Genomic DNA, 16862 nt, shown 5'->3' with positions numbered 1-16862 from the left:
GGATTGTTGAGGACAGAAGTTGGAAAAAGAAGCTTTTCTGGGCAGTTCATGGGTAGAGGGACGTGGTACCATGCACTTGGGACGAACTGGAGTAATGGAAGCCTCATTTGTTCCGTTGGAAGCTCCGCCTCAGCCCCGCCTCCCTCTCCAAACCCTGCCCCCTTTCAGAAAGCTTGACAAATGGCAACTCCTCCCCCGGAGCTGTTCAAGACCCGCCTACAGGGTCTCTCGAACTGCCCCGTGCTTTTTCTTCTCTCCCCTGCCGCCCCTGCCGCTGTACTTCTGGGGGGCTTGGTAGTCACCCAGGGGCACTTTGCTGGTTAAACTTGGACTTTCATTAGGCTTGATCTGGCTTATTGCATTGGAGGAGAAACCTACTACCTGGGATTCAAAAATACTTATCATTTACCAAGGGGTAAACTATGGCTGAGGTGGCTCTAGGTTGCTGCATGACCCTATGCAGATGGCCCTAGGATTTAATGATCAGGAGCTCCAGCTCCTCTGGTGTCAAATCCAGTGATGTCTTCTTTTTTTTGGAGGGGGGAGGGAGAGTTTCGAGATAGGGTTTCTCTGTGTAGTTTTGGAGCCTATCCTGGAACTCGTTCTGTAGACCAGGCTGACCTCAAACTCACAGAGATCCGCCTGCCTCTGCCTCCCAAGTGCTGGGATTAAAGGCGTGCACCACCACTGCCTGGCATGATGTCTTAAAAACAACAACAACAACAACAACAACAAAAACAAAAAACCTAAACAGGGTCCTATTTGCTGGCCTTATATTTGCAACTTAGCCCAGGCTGGCCTTGAACTTAGAGTAACACTCTTGTATCTGTCTCTTGAGTGCTAGGCTTTGTTGGAGGAAGTATGTTACTGTGGAAGCATGCTTTGAAGTCTCATATAGGCTCAGGATACACCCGGTGTCTGAGATCACTTCCTGTTGCCTGTGAAGATGTAGAACTCTGAGCTACCTTTCCTGCACCATGTCTGCCTGCACGCCTCCATGTCCTGCCATGACGATAATGGACTGAATCTCTTAACTCTAAGCAATTACATGTTTTCCTTTATAGGAGTTGCCATAGTCATGGCGTCTTGTCATAGCAATAGAAACCCTAAGATACCAGGGATCTGAGGTTGAAACAAAAATTATAACGGAACTGGAGAGATGGCTCTGCAGTCAGATTAAATTTGGTTCCCAGTATCCACATCAGATACCTCAAAATCCCCTGTAACTTCATTTCCCAGGGATCCAACACTCTCTTCTGGTGGAAACTCACATGTATGTGTGCATACAATGCATCAAAAAAAAAAAAAAAAGTTGAACCTGCAAGATGGGTAAAGGCACTCGCTGTCAATCCCTGGACGTCAATCACATGGTGGAAGGAGAGAACCAACTCCTGCGTTTTGTTCTCCGACCTCCACACGTGCATTCTATGGCACACACACAGACACGCAAGACACACATACTAAAAGATATTTAAAAACTAAAATGGCTACAAAGTGGTCAAAAGGGGCGCACAGACCTTTCCCCGAACTTCTCAACTTTGCTTGACAGAGATAAGTTACCATACAGACATGCTGGGAACAAATCCACAAGGAACTATTTCTGGAATCTTTTTCTTTCCTCTAATAGGGGCTGGTCTTGAACTTCTGAGCCTCTTTGTTCCACCTCTTGACTGTTGGGATGACAGGTGTGACCACTGCAGCCAGTTCCCGCAGTTCTGGGAGTTAAACACAAGCCTTCCCACAGACTAAGCGGGCAGGCACTCCATCAACTGAGGCGAGTCTCCAACCCAACGCTTTGGATTCTAACAATACCTCCTAAGGTTTGAGAAACACCAAGGGCCAGCTCTGTCCTGTGACCTGGACACTGCAGTGAATTTACAGAACTCACAATCACCCTGACTTGTGCAGAATGTGTCTCAATCTTTACATTTTTCAAAAACGTGCTTGCTTTCCTCCTCAATGTCCAAGCACACCAAGCTTGGTGGACACTGGTGTAGTCTAACTGGACCTGTTTCAAATTTGCAAATCAACTCTGTATCTAATTAGATATGTGTTGTGAAAAGTTTATTGTGTGTGTGTGTGTACATGTGCCACCAGAAGTCCAGGGACAACCTGACAACTTGCTGGAATGTATTTTCTTTCCTGGGGATTGAACTCAAGGTTGTCAGGCTTGGTAGCAAGCTCCTTTGCTCTCCAAGCTGTTTTGATGGCTCAGAGAGTGGTCCATATTCTGGTTTCATCTTCCCAATTCTTGGGCTGCATACTCAAGTCCCTTTTCAGCCTTGCCCACTTCCTAACCTCAAAAGGAAACTGACCCGGAGAAGGGCAATGCCTGAGGATTCCCTGACTCACCTCGCTCAGAACTCTGGCCTAAGAATAGAGAGCCCAGCCGTTTGCATAAAGGTTTAAGAGCATTCGTATTTGCTCACCTGCAAAACAGTACGGAAGTTTCATACCAATACATCCTTGGCACCTGGGTTGGTCCAAACACGGACGGAGGTGGGCTTAGGTGGGTAGTACCTACCCAGGGTTGACTTCTCTTTCTTCTAAGCAGACCCAAGAGGGCAGCCCAGCAGAAATGACCCTGCAGTCTCCCCGGGGCTGTTAGTAGGGGATAATTCTAATTTTTCCTCATCCTGTGCTCACCCACAATCATTTGTAGATCTGGACCCTACTAGCATGGGTGGCTGGAAACACGTCTTTGCAGCCGAAGTGTGAGCTAACAGCTCTGCTTTCACTGCCAGTGGGGGTGGGGGTGGGGTAAAGAGAAACGTTTATAGGGTTAACAGCCAATCTGTATTTGGGTTAAAAAGCAATTATGAAGGTAGGGACAAGTTTGGCATGATGGTGACCAGACCCATTGGGCGATCAAGTGCACTCAACTTTAGAATAAAGATGAGCAGCATATGATGTAACACTGTTGGCGCTGGACGTGAGCTTCAGGATGGCTGTAACTGTGACTCCTTAGAGTTGTCTTATTAGCAGGAACAGGAAATGAATGTGGGGAATTGTGTGCTATGTTAAATTATCCCGAGAGACACAGACTTTGCTAAGTGAACAACTCTTATTTATCTATGTTTGGTTTTTTTGAGACAGGGTTTCTCTGTGTAGCCCTGGCTGTCATGGAGGGAATGAGAAAGAATAACGACTTTTCAAAAGCCTGTCCGAAATGAGAAAGCAAGCAAGCTTAGGGAAACACGCCTTCGATGGCAGATGATCCCGGGAGCAGTGGAGACAAAGGGGAGACAACGAAGTAAGCTCTAAATGGTTGGGCTCCAGGTGCTGCTCTAGGCTGGCTGCATCCTTCCTTCTGGGCAGTGCTCACCCCTCCCCCGACCCAGGTCATAGCTGATTAGCCAGTGTCCACACCACTGTGCTATGGGAGACACATTTTCCTTTGGACATACAGGAGTCCCTTGTGGGGTTTAAGTCCTGGTTAAAAAAGAAAGATGAAGAAAAGGATGAGGGCTACTGCGACGGAAGGGGAACATTCCTCCTGGAAGACATCCATCAGTCAAGTCAGCATGGACTCCAGCACAATCCGGAATACTCTAGCATGCCCTGCTCAAGGCTAGCCTTGGCAAAAGGAGGAGGGCAGCCTTCCCTTTGGTAGGTGGGACAGCAGTCACAGACAAATGATTTTCTTAGTGGTGTATTCACTGAGGGCTTGCTCACCCAGTGACCACACTCCACGGGTGGACTTGGCCACACAAGGGCTCTAAGGTACAGCGTGCGAGGACAGGGCATTCCTCAGGGAGGTCCCTGGCCTTTTAGAGCTCCAGTGCCCAGAGGGACAGAATGACGTCAGGGACTTACACCACACCGGAAAGCTGGTCTACTGTCCCATCTTTGCTCTCGAAGTATGCTGGGATTCCTCCCACACATCCTCCTCTTCCGCTTGAAAGAATTTTTTGTTGTTTCACTTTTTCGAGACAGTGTTTCTCTGTGTAACAGCCCTGGCTGTCCTGCGACTTGATTTGTAGACCAGGCTGGCCTTGAACCCACAGAGATCCGCCTGCCTCTGCCTCCATATGCTGGGTTTAGAGGCACTTTGCTTCTATGCCCAGTTAGGTAATTTTTAGATTTATTTTATTTTAAGTGTATGAGTGTTTTGCTTGCATGTATGTCTGTGCATCATTTGCTTGACTGATGCCAAGGAAGTCAGAAGGCGGCCCTGGATGCCCTGGAACTAGATGGTTGTGAGCCATCATGTGGGTGCTGGGAAGAGATTTCAGGTCCTCTGCAAGAGCAGCCAGTGCTCTGAACCACTGAGCTGTCTCTCTAGCCCACATTTCTCCTTTTACACAAATATTCTGAATATGTGGTACATAACTAGGCTTCCTTTTCACGACACTTTGTCTGGATTTAAAGGCCCCTGACGGCTTCGACTGACTTTCCTTTTTTTTTTTTTTTTGGTAGTCTTGGCTGTCCTGCAACTCTGTAGAACATGCTGGCCTTGAACTCAGAGATCCGTGTGGCAACACTGCTCAGCTCTGACCTTTGCTTTCTACTCACCTAAATTCTCAGCACCCCTTGGGTCTAGTTTAAGTTCCCCCTTTAATAGCACTTACCTCTGAATGTGCCTCTGTGGAACATACTAGAGTGCCTGCTGAAGCCTCTGAGGAGCGGAAGACATGCTCACCTCTCCATCTTTGCCCTCTGTGGCTGCAGAAACACCTCCTGCTGTGTGCTGATGCTGAGAGGTGTGGGGGAAAAAATCCATCATCCCTGCCAGCTCAAGTGAAGGTTAGATTTCCAAAATATCCCTAGGCAGCTCCAGGCCTGATTTGTAGACAGTGAAAATAGAAATGAAGTTGCTTGCTTTCTGAGCTCCTTCCTGTTCCAAGTTGGTGGCGGTGGCCTAGCTCCCATCATGGGGATGTGAATTACATCCTCAGGATGTTGGCATCAGACAATGGAAGAACTGGCAAGGCATGGTGATGCACGCCTTTAATTACAGCTTGGGAGGCAGAGGCAGGCGGATCTCTGTGAGGTCAAGGCCAGCCTGGTCTACAGAGTGAGTTTCAGGTCAGTCCAGCTCAAAAAAGAAAACAAAGAGAAAACACAAAGTTGGATGTAGTGGCAAGGTCTTACTTCCAAAATCGCCCTGGATAGCCACAGGCCTAGGTTCTCGCAGTGTCTATAATCCCAGCCCAGTTCTCCTATCAAAAACAAACCAAACCAAAAACCAAACAAACAACATGAGAACAGCCCTCATAGGCTCACATGTCCCAATATTTGGTCTCCATCTGGAGGAACTGTTTGAAAGGAGTAGGTGTTATGGTGGTAATCTAATTGTACTGAAATGTGATTTTAATTGTATATTAATAAATAAAGTTGCCCGGGGGTCAGAGCTATTAGAGCCATTAGAGCCATAGCAAGAGCATGGCGGTGGTGGCGCACGCCTTTAATCCCAGCCCTTGATAGACAGAGCTAGGTAGATCTCTGTGTGTTCAGGGATACAGCCAGCATTGGAGACATATGCCTTTAAGACCTGGAGGGCTGTACTTACAGGCAGTGATGAGGCAGTCATGTGTTTGGGTTTACAACCAATGAGAAGGCAGAACAGAAAGACTATATTAAAGACAAACACATAGGAAGAAGCTCTCTTTCAGAGAGGTAGGAGCACCGCAGGAGGAAGGGTAAGATTTTAGCTCTGAGCTCTGACCTCTTGGCTTTCTCTTTCACATTGGTTCTGTGTTTCTTATTAAATAAGACGGATGGTTACATCTACAAGGTGTGGCCTCGTTGGAGGAGGTGTGTCACTGGGCTGGGCTCTGAGGTTTCAAAAGCCTGTGTCGTTCCCAGCATCTCTCTCTCTGACTCGTGCTTGTAGATCAAGATGTGAGCTCTCAGCTACTGCTCCAGCACCATGCCTGCCTGCTGACGCCACGCTCCACCTTTCTTCTCTAAGTTGCCTTGGTCATGGTGCCTGATCACAGGAGTAGAAAAGTGACTAATACACCCTGCCTCAAAAACAAGCTGAGGGGAGACCCAACCCCTGAACAGTAGTGTGCTGTGGCATGTGTGTGCTCACACTTACACACAGAAATAAATACACCTCCAGAAAACAATTAAAAATTTCTTCTGGATAGAAACTAGAGAGGCCACACTGGCCTCAGCTCAAGTCCACACCAGCTCCTCTGACCCTGGTGTCCTTTCCCTTAGAGAAACTCAGTGAGAACCTAGCTGTCTGTCTAGGGGACAAAGCTGGGTGGGCGGCTGGGATGATTGCACTTGACAGAAAACAGAGTCCTCTTTCCAGTGGCAGGGCGAGGAACAACACAGGAGAGCCCCAGCCTAATAAGGCTGCCCTGCCCAAGACAAAGGGACCGACATTTCCTCAGGGAATCAAAAGTTTTTATTACCTGATGATCCCTAGTGTGGTGCCAGAGATACCGCTCTGGTCTCATTATTCCCCATGCTGGGGTGGCTGATACTGGGATGGAGGTGGTGGGAGACAAGGGTGGACTGGAAAGGGGAGGGGTATTTACAGTACAGGGAGGGAAAGAGGCCTGCATGGGGAGAGTGAGACAACCATTTCCTCAAGAGCTCTGAGAACTTTGTGCTTTGTTTCAGTTGGCACCGAGCTCCCTGGAATGAGCCTTACATTTGTCTTCTTTAGGAAAAGATGTTTAAAGCAAAGAACAATCCAGCCCAATTTCCAGGCTGAGGATTTCATATCAATCCAAATATCACACTATTTAATTCCCCAATAAAACACTGGAAAAAAGACTATCAGTGCTAACACATTTACATACAAAATCTCCACCTAATAGGTAATAGAAGCCTATGTGCCATTTCTAAAACAGTTATAAGATATATACAATTTTGGGTATATTAACAAAACAGAATATTACAAAATATTAAAGGCAATTCTCTTGTCTGTGGGCCTTGTCACCTGTTACTTGAAGTTGGCATAGTCTGAGAAGGCATCGATGTACTCCTGCACCACCTTGTAGCAGAATTCATACTGTTCCTGAAGGACAAGCAGAGGCAGGAAGAGAACTAGTCACCAAAGGGATTGCTGAAGCTTGGTTCCTAACTGACCCCTCACCCCCTTTTTATTTAGACATCTCACTATGTATTCTTGGCTGGCCTGGAACTCCCTATGTAAACCAGGCTGGCCTTGAACTCACAGAGATCCATCTGCTTCTGCCTCCTGAGTGCTGGGAATAAAGGTGTGAGCCACCACCATGGATAACAGACCCAGTTTTTAAAAGGGAAAACTGAGAGAAAAAGGAATGTTTGTGGACTACAAACAGCTGACTAAACATGTGAGGAGAGTTCTAGGTCCTGCAGGGTCAGATGTAAGCACTGGAGGCTGAACATGGAGCATCTGGGAGGCCCAGGCTGCCAGGTTGAGATGGTTCTAACTCCGCAAGCCTCATCTCCTCTCAGATCTCCTAAAGTTCAGGTTTCCCCTCAAGGCTTTCTAGCTCCACAAGATTCGGGAAAACCTTTGTGGACATACAGACTGTCAAGAGTCAGACTCTGAACAGGAAGGCCCAGCAAAACAAAGGCAGGCACTCCTGCCCTCTCCTTCCTACCAGAACCCAAAGCAGAGCACAAAGCCTGTGGGTTATTCAGGCACGCCTTTGCACATGTGTAGGTGGATGAGTGCATGCATGTGTGGTGCATGCACGTGTGATGTATGCATGTGGGTATTCGGGTGTAGTTGTGCACCTGTAGGCCTGAGCATCAAGTAGGGTGTCTTCCTCAACTGCTCTCACCTTATTCGCTTCAGAGAGGGTCGCTCACTGAACTAGAAGATGGCTGTTTCATCTAGGCTGGCTGGCCAGTGAGCCCTTGGGATCTACCTGTGTCTGCCCTCAATGCTGGGGTTGCAGATACTGACAGCCACGCCCAGCCTTTTAGGTAGGTGCTGGGGATTTGAACTCAGGTTAGCATGCTTCCAGAACAAGTGTTGTTACCCACTGAACTCTCTCTGCAGTCTCCAGGCACTTCCTGCCTTCTGACTATGAGGCTTGCACCTAACAGGGAAGGGCTATGGTTAGTGTAGTCACACAAAGACGCGTAGCATACCAGTGTCTGGACCATGTGTGGCCTCTGTAGCCGCAGGCTCTTGACAGTTTGGAAGACATCCAAAATTCCTTCTGCTTTCACGCGCTCCAGGACTGTGCTCAAGGCACAGAAGGTCCCTGTCCGTCCTGCCCCGGCGCTGAAACAGAGCAGACACACTTACCACACCTGCTGTCTGTGGCTGTCTATCCTGAGGGGCAAGTGTAGTGAGGAGCAGATGCAGGCAGAGCTGGTTTCTGGAAAGATGAGTCATCCAGGGAGCTGCCAGGGGAAGGCGTCAGTGGAACAGGAGACCCATGTTCACCTCTGCCCTCTCAGCCTGGAGCTTCATGAGAGCAAAGCTCTGGAGAGGGATGGATTCCTGCTGCCCTCCCTGTGTGCATTAGGATGTGCTTGTGGGACCGCAGTGACAACTTTCACAGACCCTGCCGGTTGACCTCTTGCTGTCCACCTTCAATGACCAGGTCGTCCTCACAACCGCTGACTCAAACTTTCTGCACCTGTATCTGCTGGTTCCTTTCCATTCTAAAGGGATCCAACCTTCCATCCTGACTTGATCCACTTTGTTCAGTATTACCAGTTGATTTTCTTACCAGACACTGAGTGCCTGCTCTCTGGCAGGGCTGTGAACTCAGCAGTTCTAGACAGTGAGATATGCAAGAAGAAAAAAAAAAAAAAAAGAGGAACAGAGCCCCGTGCAGGATGCTCAGGGAAGGCTCTCTGAAAGTGACACCAAAGAGGCAGTGACCACTGTGGCTGGCTCTCTGGGAACAAGCCTCTTAGGGGACGAGGGCGCTCAAACAACGCCCTGGACCTGGTGCAGAAGGGGAAGGAGAATGGCAGGTATGGGTAAGAGCCCAGGAGAATGCTGGTGTGCCTAGCTGACTAGCAAGGAGACCTCCCATCATACTGGGCCCTTGCTGGGAGCCTAGGCAGGAGCAGTCCAGTCTTACTGATTCTTTTTGTAAAAACCCTGTATTTATTTGTGTGTGAGATGAGTGGGAGTGTGTGAACGGACTGCGGGGTTTGGGGGCATGCACAACATGGAAGTAGAAGACGACTTTGGTAAGTTGGTTATTGCCTTTTACCTTGTTGAGGCATAGTCAACATCAGGCCAGCTGACCTGAGAGCTTCTGGCCAATTCTCCATCTCATCTCCTATCTCACTGTTGGAGTGCTGGGATTATAGATGCAGGAGTGCCACATCTGGCTTTTTATGTTCCGGGTTCAGGGGATAAAACTTGGGCTGTCAGGCTTGCATGGCAAGTGCTTTTACCAGCAGACCATCTCCCTGTCAGACTTCTTTTAGGATTTTAAGGCTGCTGTGTTAGGAAGGGGGAAGAGTGGGGGGGGGGGGAGAAGAGGGGGAGGGGAGAAGGGAGGTCTACCAGGAAGCCAGTATGGGAGAAAAGGCAGCTTGGCCCGAGGAGCTGTAATATTTGGGTTCTGAGAAGATGGGGCAGGCAGAACAGGCTTTACCGATGGCTCAAACATCATGTGGAGGAGGAGGAGGAGGAGGACAGGATAGTTCTAAGCCTTCTCCTAAGAGTTCAGCAGGTCCCCAAGAGTGCTGGTGCACACCTTTAATCTGAGTACACGGGAGGCAGAGGTACTTCTGTAAAGGTCAGCCTGGTTGATGCAGTAAGACCCTGTCTCCAAAAACAAAATTAAAAACAAGTCAAAACAAAAAGAGAGGTCTTGAGAGGGGGCTCGATAGTTAGGAGCACCCATGGCAGCTCACAACTGTCTGTAACTCCAGTTCCAGGGGATCAAATGTTGTTTTCTGGCTTCCTTGGGCACCAGGCATGCACCCAGTATGAAGACATACATGGAGACAAAACACCCTTACACAAAAAATAAAAATTAAGACAACAAAAGAGAGTTTCCAGAAGTAGAAAGGACACTGATTTGGGTAAGATCTGGAAGAAAGACCAAGAATTATGACTTGAATATATATATATATATATATATATATATATATATATATATATATATATATATATATATTTAAGTTTTTTGAGAAAGGGTTTCTCTGTGTTACCCTGGCTATCTTGGAGCTCACAGAGATCCGTCTGCCTCTGCCCCCCAAGTTCTGGGATTAAAGGCGTGCGCCACCACTGCCCAGCATGACTTGAATCTTAAGCATCAGATACTTGTATTGAAATGCTGAGTACTAGATACACAAATGCCAGAAAGAGCAATATGGAGTTTACGGGAGAGTTTGAACCAGTGACTGAGATTTGGCAGTGAATATTGTAAGGAAAGGAGTTTAGATGGGCTACCTAAAAGCATTGTCTGTGGAATGGAACCAAAGACTGGGTCATAGATGGGGTAGAAACAGCATAGCACAGAGAAGGAGCAGCTCATGAGGATGACAACCACAGAGAAGGTATTGAAGCATGTCACAGATGAGAGGCTTGTGTCCAGGTGGAAAGGCACTCTCTCCAGCCATGTTGAGGTCACATGTAGTCTAGATGGGGGGAGCCACAATGGAGTGTCAGAATGAAACACACACACACACACACACACACACACACACACACACACACACACACACACACACACACTGTTCATAGTATAATCGGAATGAAAAGAAAGGACTTGGAAGTTAGTACTAATAATTTTTTTAACTGTTTTGCTATACAGTAAAGATAACTTTGAACTTCTGAACCTCCAGCCTCTACCTCCTGAGTGCTGGGATCACAGGTCATCTGCCAATATGCTTGGTTTTATGTGGTGTACAAAGCTACATCATCAGCCCTAGAGTAGGCACAGACATTTTGAGAGACTGTACTTTTTTTTTTTTTTTAAATGGGTCTCACTACATAACCCTGATTGGCCTTGAACTTAACGATCTGTCTACTTCTGCTTCCTGAGAATGCCTGGTGAGACTTCACTATTAAGGACATACCTCAGGATAAATTTTTTTTCCTGGGATTCCCCTCACTCAGGTCCTTGAGCATGCTAGTCAAGGGCTTTACTATATCCCCAGCCTAATATTAATCCCTCTAAAACACCGTCTCCAACACGAGTCCCTTGCTGCCCCAAATAAACCTTCTTACATTGCTCTTTTGTTACTGTGTCCATGTTCCTGCTGATTTGGGCTCAAACTTGGGAGGCATTCTTGACTTTTCCTCTGTTCTCAGTCTCACTGGTTTTTTGTTTTGTGTTTTTGAGACAGAGTTTCTCTGTGTAGGCCTGGCTGTCCCGGAACTCACTCTGTAGACCAGGCTGACCTCAAACTCACAGAGATCCACCTGCCTCTGCCTCCTGAGTGCTGGGATAAAGGCGTGGGCCACAACACCTGGCTCACTCCCTGATTACCCCCCCCCCCAACCATTCTCAAAATACTCTTTTTCTGTGCCCCTACTTCAGGAGAGCAGGCCTGCACCGCACATCACCTAAGCCATCTCTCCATTGCTGGCCTCTCTCGCTGCTCCCCTGAATCCTGTCCCATGCTCAAGATCTGCACACGAACACTTCCGCAGCACATGCTCTGCAGAATTCACACTCCAAGGTCCCTTTGATGACCCCATTGTCTGGATCATCAAACACCATGGTGCTCACCAGCATTCTGTGTGTGTATCCTTCGAGGTCTGGCTGATACCATCACACCACCCCACACCCCACCTCTCCTGCTCTCCCGTGGCCCCTGGTGAGTTGGGGGGGGGGTCGGCAGTACCTGCAGTGCACAGTGATGGGATGGTTCCCCGACTGCTGCTGCTGCTTCTGCACCGCTGCAATGATGTTGATCATGCCTTTCCCGTCACTGGGGATGCCCACCTCAGGCCAGCCGTGGAAGTGGAACTGTCGGATCTGCCGACTCTTGTTCTCCTGGGGAAGAAGGGGGGTCAGGGAAGCGGTGGAAGCCTTGCTGTTCCCGTAGGAACAGCCCTACCCAATAGCCATCTTACCCTGGTGTTGGTGACTAGGAGGTCTCGGACAGTGTAGCTCTCACATTCCTCCTCCTTCTTCAGCTCAACTGTGATGTCTCCATAGGATACCAGGCCATCAGATGGCCAGTACTGGGCACACTTCTCCTGGAGGGACAAATGGGAGAGGTATGTGAGGTCAGGGGCTAGAACACTATGTGTAGGAGAGCAGCTGCAGCGCCCTGAAATTCTTGCTCCTTCCAGCACAGGGACCGTTCCTTCTGTCATTTATTTTTAGATTTATGTAGGAGTGTTTTGTTTGCATGTATGTATATGTGTGCACCACCTGTGTGCCTGGGTCTTACTCTGTAGCTCTGGCTGGCCTGAGCTAACGAGGCATATCAAGTTGGCCTTGAAACTCACAGAGATCTATCCTTCTGTCTCCCAAGTGCAGAGAATAAAGGTGTGCACCACCATGCTGGGCCCACAGGGTGCTCCTAGCCCTTTAATGTGGAATAGTTAAAGGGATGCCTCAAGGCTGCTAGCTTGAGCATTCCTACCTTGCTAGTGGGCAGAACAAGCCAGCACCGTCAGACATTATAAGAAGAGAATTAGATATCAAGGGCTAGGTGTGGTGGCTCACGACTGTAACCCCAGCATTCGGGAGGCAGAGGACTGAGAGTTCAAGGCTAGCTTGGACTACACAGCAAGATCTGTCTAAAAAATACCCGCCCACCCATCCAACCAATAAATAGGTAGCAAAGACCATAGCTAGCAGCTTTTTAGTCATAAAATCAGTTACTTACAGGGGGAGGGGGCAGAAGATAGAGGCCCCTTCAAGTTGGGGAAGAGGAGGGGGTGGGAAGAGCAAGAATGAAGCCTCTTCCAGCTGGCTAATGGGGACCGTGAGTTAAGGTAGTTTCATTTGGTCCTGACTGAACTGGGGGCAGACTCATGCTATGTGAGTCTCAAGGTGACAAGAGCTATCGCAGGGAGGTAGGGAAGGTGTACTGATTGAAATAAATCTGGATGTTATGAAGAGATACTTCATAGATTATTACAGCTGTGAGACTCATGTCGGGGGATGATCTCCAGTTAGGCATTCCTCACTTGGTGAAGGTAATAGGATTCTTCATTTAATTTAGTTCTCCATGTGGGCTCAGCAATAACAACAACAACAAAAAAAAATCAAAGTAGTTTGGAGTGAAAAAAACAAAATAAAATGCTCTGAGAGAAAAGAGGATACATTAAAGGGACAGTGTGACCAGAGGTGGCCTCTTGGCCGTGTGTGGGGAGGTGCAGGTGGGGTGGTGGTGGTGACAGCTGATACTGCAGCCGCGTTTTAGTGGATGCTGGGAGTCGACAGAGGCAAGGACCTTTCTTAGGGGCCAAAATGTGAGCCTAAGGAATCTAGGGGGAGGCCCAGGAGGAAGGCCCAGGCTAAAAATGCCTAGGGCTCCTGCTAGGAATGGAGATAGGAAGAAAGCTGATGATTAGGTCAGTGGAGAGCACAAGGTCATGAAGAAAGTGACACATGGAGAGCAGAAGATGGAGGCGCAGATGTAGCAGAGAGGAAGGGTGTACATCCCTGTGATTGGAGCGTCTGGGAGGGCAAGGCGAAAGGACGCTGAAACACCACCCCGCCCCCCTACTCCCCCTCAGGACAAGGTCCCTCAGTATATAGTCCTGCCTGGCCTGGGACTCAAAGGACATCTTCCTGCCCCTGCACTAGAATTACAGGTATGGGCCACCACCTCTGTTAAAGGATGGTGATTTAAAGGCAAGCCTGGAAAATGCTGTGAGAATTTCAGAAACACACAGGGCTGGGGATGTAGCTAAGTTATTGAGCAAGCCCCGGGTTTATTTCCCAACACAGAAAAAACTAGTCATGGTGGTGTACACTTATAATTCTAGCACTCAAGAGAGGTAGGGCAGGAAGATCAAAAGTTCAAGGTTATCCTTGGCCACACAGTGGACTTGAGGCCCTCCTGAGACACATGAGATCTGGTCTATAAATACATACATACATACATATATACATAGTTTGGGAACTATCTGTCACCACTAAATAGTCTTAAATTACACATGCATGGGTATTTTCCAGCAAGATCTCTACAAACCCAAGCAGGATTTTAAGATAAGGAGTGACATGATTACATTTATATTTTTCAAAAAGGCACCATTTCACTACATGAAGAACTAAGGTCTGGACAGCACACAGAAAGAATGATGTCAGGCTACTCAGGGTGAGGACCTGTGCTGTGCTGGCGGGGTGCACGGCAGGCATCACTACTGCCCCACATGTCTGCACCTCATCATGTCAGAAATAACGGTGAGTGGCAGTGGTTAAGCTGTAGAAAGGGGGGGCATGCTCAACAGCTATCCGGACTCCCCAACAGACTCCCAGACAGAGTGCGTGCAGGGAAGGCTGGGGAAGAAAGTAACTCTAGATTCGTGACAAGAGCACGCGGGTGAACAGCACACTTATTTAGACGGTGTGGTGGTTGGTTTCATATATGCTCGACCCACACCCGGTGGCTCAGACTACTTCCTGTTGCCTGCGAGGGATGTGGAACTCTCAGCTACTTCTCCAGCACCATGTCGGCCTTCATGCCAGCATGCTTCCTGCCATAATAATAGACTAAACCTCTGAAAATGTGAGCCACCCCAATTAAATGTTTTTCCTTTATAAGAGTTGCCGTGGTCATGGTGTCTCTTCACAGCAGTAGAGATCCTAACTGAACAGATGGGTTCAGAGTTGAGTTAATGAGTGATGATCCTCTTATATCTGCCTCCTACGTGCTGGGATTATAGGTGTGTGCCACCTTGTCAGGGTGAAGAGTTCTGTTTATAAAGAACACTTATTCATTTATTGTGTGTATGAGTATGCCATGGGGTGCATATGGAGGTCAGAGAACAACTTGCAGGCGTTGGTTCTCTCCTTCCACTATGTAGGTCTTGGGGACAGAACTCAGGTAGTCAGGCTTAGTAGCAAGCACCTTCACCCACTGGGCCATCTCACTGACCCAGAGGGCTTTTAAGAGATAGATATATTAGATTTGACAAAGGCTCTTTCTAAAAAAAAAAAAAAATTAACTGGTGTTTTTGTGCATATATAAGTGTGTGTGTGTGTGTGTGTGTTTGTGTGTGTGTGTATGTGCATGTGCCAGTGTGCACATGAGGAGGCCAAAAGAAGGGCATCACGTGTCCTTTTACTCCTCACTTACTTCTTTGAGGCAAGGTCTCTCCCTGAACCCAGGCTTTCATTTCTCAGCGAGGATGGAAACCAGAAAGCCCCAGCAATCCTGTCTGCCCCCTGGAGTCGGGGTTACAAGACTATGTAGAATTCCTGGCTTATTCCATGGGTGTGGGATCCAAAGCTGGTCCTCTTGATTGTGCAGCAGGCACACACTGCTGAGCCATCTCTCCAGCCTCTCAAGGGCTCTTCACTTTGGTATAAAGTCCTAACTCATTGCTACAGCTTGGAAATACCTGTTACCAGGCCACACTAGCTTCTCTAGCCTCACTCTAATGATTCTGATCCCCGCTAAGTGGTATATCATGGACAGTGAATCACCTGTCCTTACTACAATGCACAACCTCGAGGCAAAAAGGCTTCAAAAAATAAGCATTATGGAACACAGCCTGAAATAAGGGATGAAAGATGATACTCTGAAACTGGGGGTGCCCTGTAGAGGCTGCATGATGAGGAATAGAGAGTAAGGAGCAATTTCCTACACTGAGGAGCTGACCTAGAGCATCTTTGAGATCTCTGTATAGTTGGAACACCAGACAACACTACTTTTAAATTGGCCTTAAGTCTTTTTTCAAAAAAAAAAAAAGACCTTAAGTATGTGCTATGAAGCTGCTGGTCCAGCACTGAGTCTGTTCTTTCTTCTTGTCTCTAGTCCTGAGGAAACCCCTTGCTAATGATTTTTTTTTTTTTTTTTTGAGGCAGGTTTCATTATGCGGCCCTGGCTGGTCTGGAACTTGCTGTGTACACCAGGCTGGCCTCGATCTCATAGAGACCCGTCCTGCTGCCTCTCCCTCCATAGTGCTGAGATTAAAAGTGTGCACGTCCATATCTGGCCTGGAATTCTTTTTGTTTTTTAAAATTTATTTGTTTTTCTTTTATTTTATATTTCTTAAATTTCATCATTTTTCTTTCGTGTGGTAATTACAAAAGGTGACCCTGTCTTAAGGACATTCAGAGACTTGTACTTCAGAGCCCTGGCCTGTCTATACACCTTCTTTTCCCAGTGGCTTTGTACTACCTGGGAGGTAGGATGGAGAGGGTGTGTGCAAAGGCTGAGGGGCTGGATAGAGGAAAAAAGCGAAATGGTGGGAAATGTCTAGATCAACTGGAGGTTCAGGCTTCTCTGCTTCTCCAGTCCTGGGAGAAGCTGAGGACTGTTAGATACCAAGTGGCTGTTGATATGCCAGGCCATCGTCAAGGGAAGATCCAGGTATACCTTAGAGTTGCCCCCAACCTGTTTGTTTCTCTAGCCCAGGGGTCTTCTTGAGCTCACCTGGCCTCTCTCTTCCAGTTCTGTTAGCATTACGATGGAGCAGGACTTCCATTCCCAGATCATTCGCCAGAAGTCCTCAATTGTGTGGAGAAGAGGGCCCTGGCTGGCAATGTAGGAGTCTTTCTGCCGGTAGCCCTGTATGGGTCAGGTTAATCACAGAGGTGGTTTGTCAAGGAGGGGTAAGTGTAAAAGACAAGTGATAGGAGGCACACAGATTCCAGAAAGAGCTCTCTTTGACCAAGGATCATACGGGGGGAGGGAAGCAGGGGATGGAGCTAAGAGGAAGACAGTAGAAACAGGAAAGATTAGATCAGGCTTAGATTCTTGGACGTGATTATGTCACAAGGTTCTCTTCTAGAAATATGTAGCATGTCTCCTTTACATTCCGTTCTTTGTGTCTAGACAGGCCTAGTACTCAG

The 16862-nt window shown here is 47.9% G+C and overlaps 1 protein-coding gene across 4 annotated transcripts in view; it reads right to left on the bottom strand.

Annotated features, from left to right (window-relative positions):
- Window positions 1–6338: 6338 nt before the first annotated feature.
- The window catches only part of Ptpra (protein tyrosine phosphatase receptor type A), a 111439-nt gene continuing 100915 nt past the window's right edge, over window positions 6339–16862 (bottom strand). For all 4 annotated transcript variants that reach the window (XM_076570643.1, XM_076570642.1, XM_076570640.1 and 1 more), the window contains 5 exons: window positions 16444–16578; window positions 11957–12082; window positions 11725–11876; window positions 8047–8182; window positions 6339–6979 (listed from right to left, as the gene is read on the bottom strand). In XM_076570643.1, coding sequence (XP_076426758.1) covers window positions 6905–6979; window positions 8047–8182; window positions 11725–11876; window positions 11957–12082; window positions 16444–16578 — 624 coding nt within the window. In that variant the 3' untranslated portion in view covers window positions 6339–6904. The remainder of the gene's footprint in view (window positions 6980–8046; window positions 8183–11724; window positions 11877–11956; window positions 12083–16443; window positions 16579–16862) is intronic.

This window comes from Peromyscus maniculatus, chromosome 4 (genome assembly GCF_049852395.1).
Source record: "Peromyscus maniculatus bairdii isolate BWxNUB_F1_BW_parent chromosome 4, HU_Pman_BW_mat_3.1, whole genome shotgun sequence".
NCBI classification, from domain to species: domain Eukaryota; kingdom Metazoa; phylum Chordata; class Mammalia; order Rodentia; family Cricetidae; genus Peromyscus; species Peromyscus maniculatus.
Note: the sequence above shows the minus strand (reverse complement) of the source record. Positions and strands in the feature narration are given on the sequence as shown.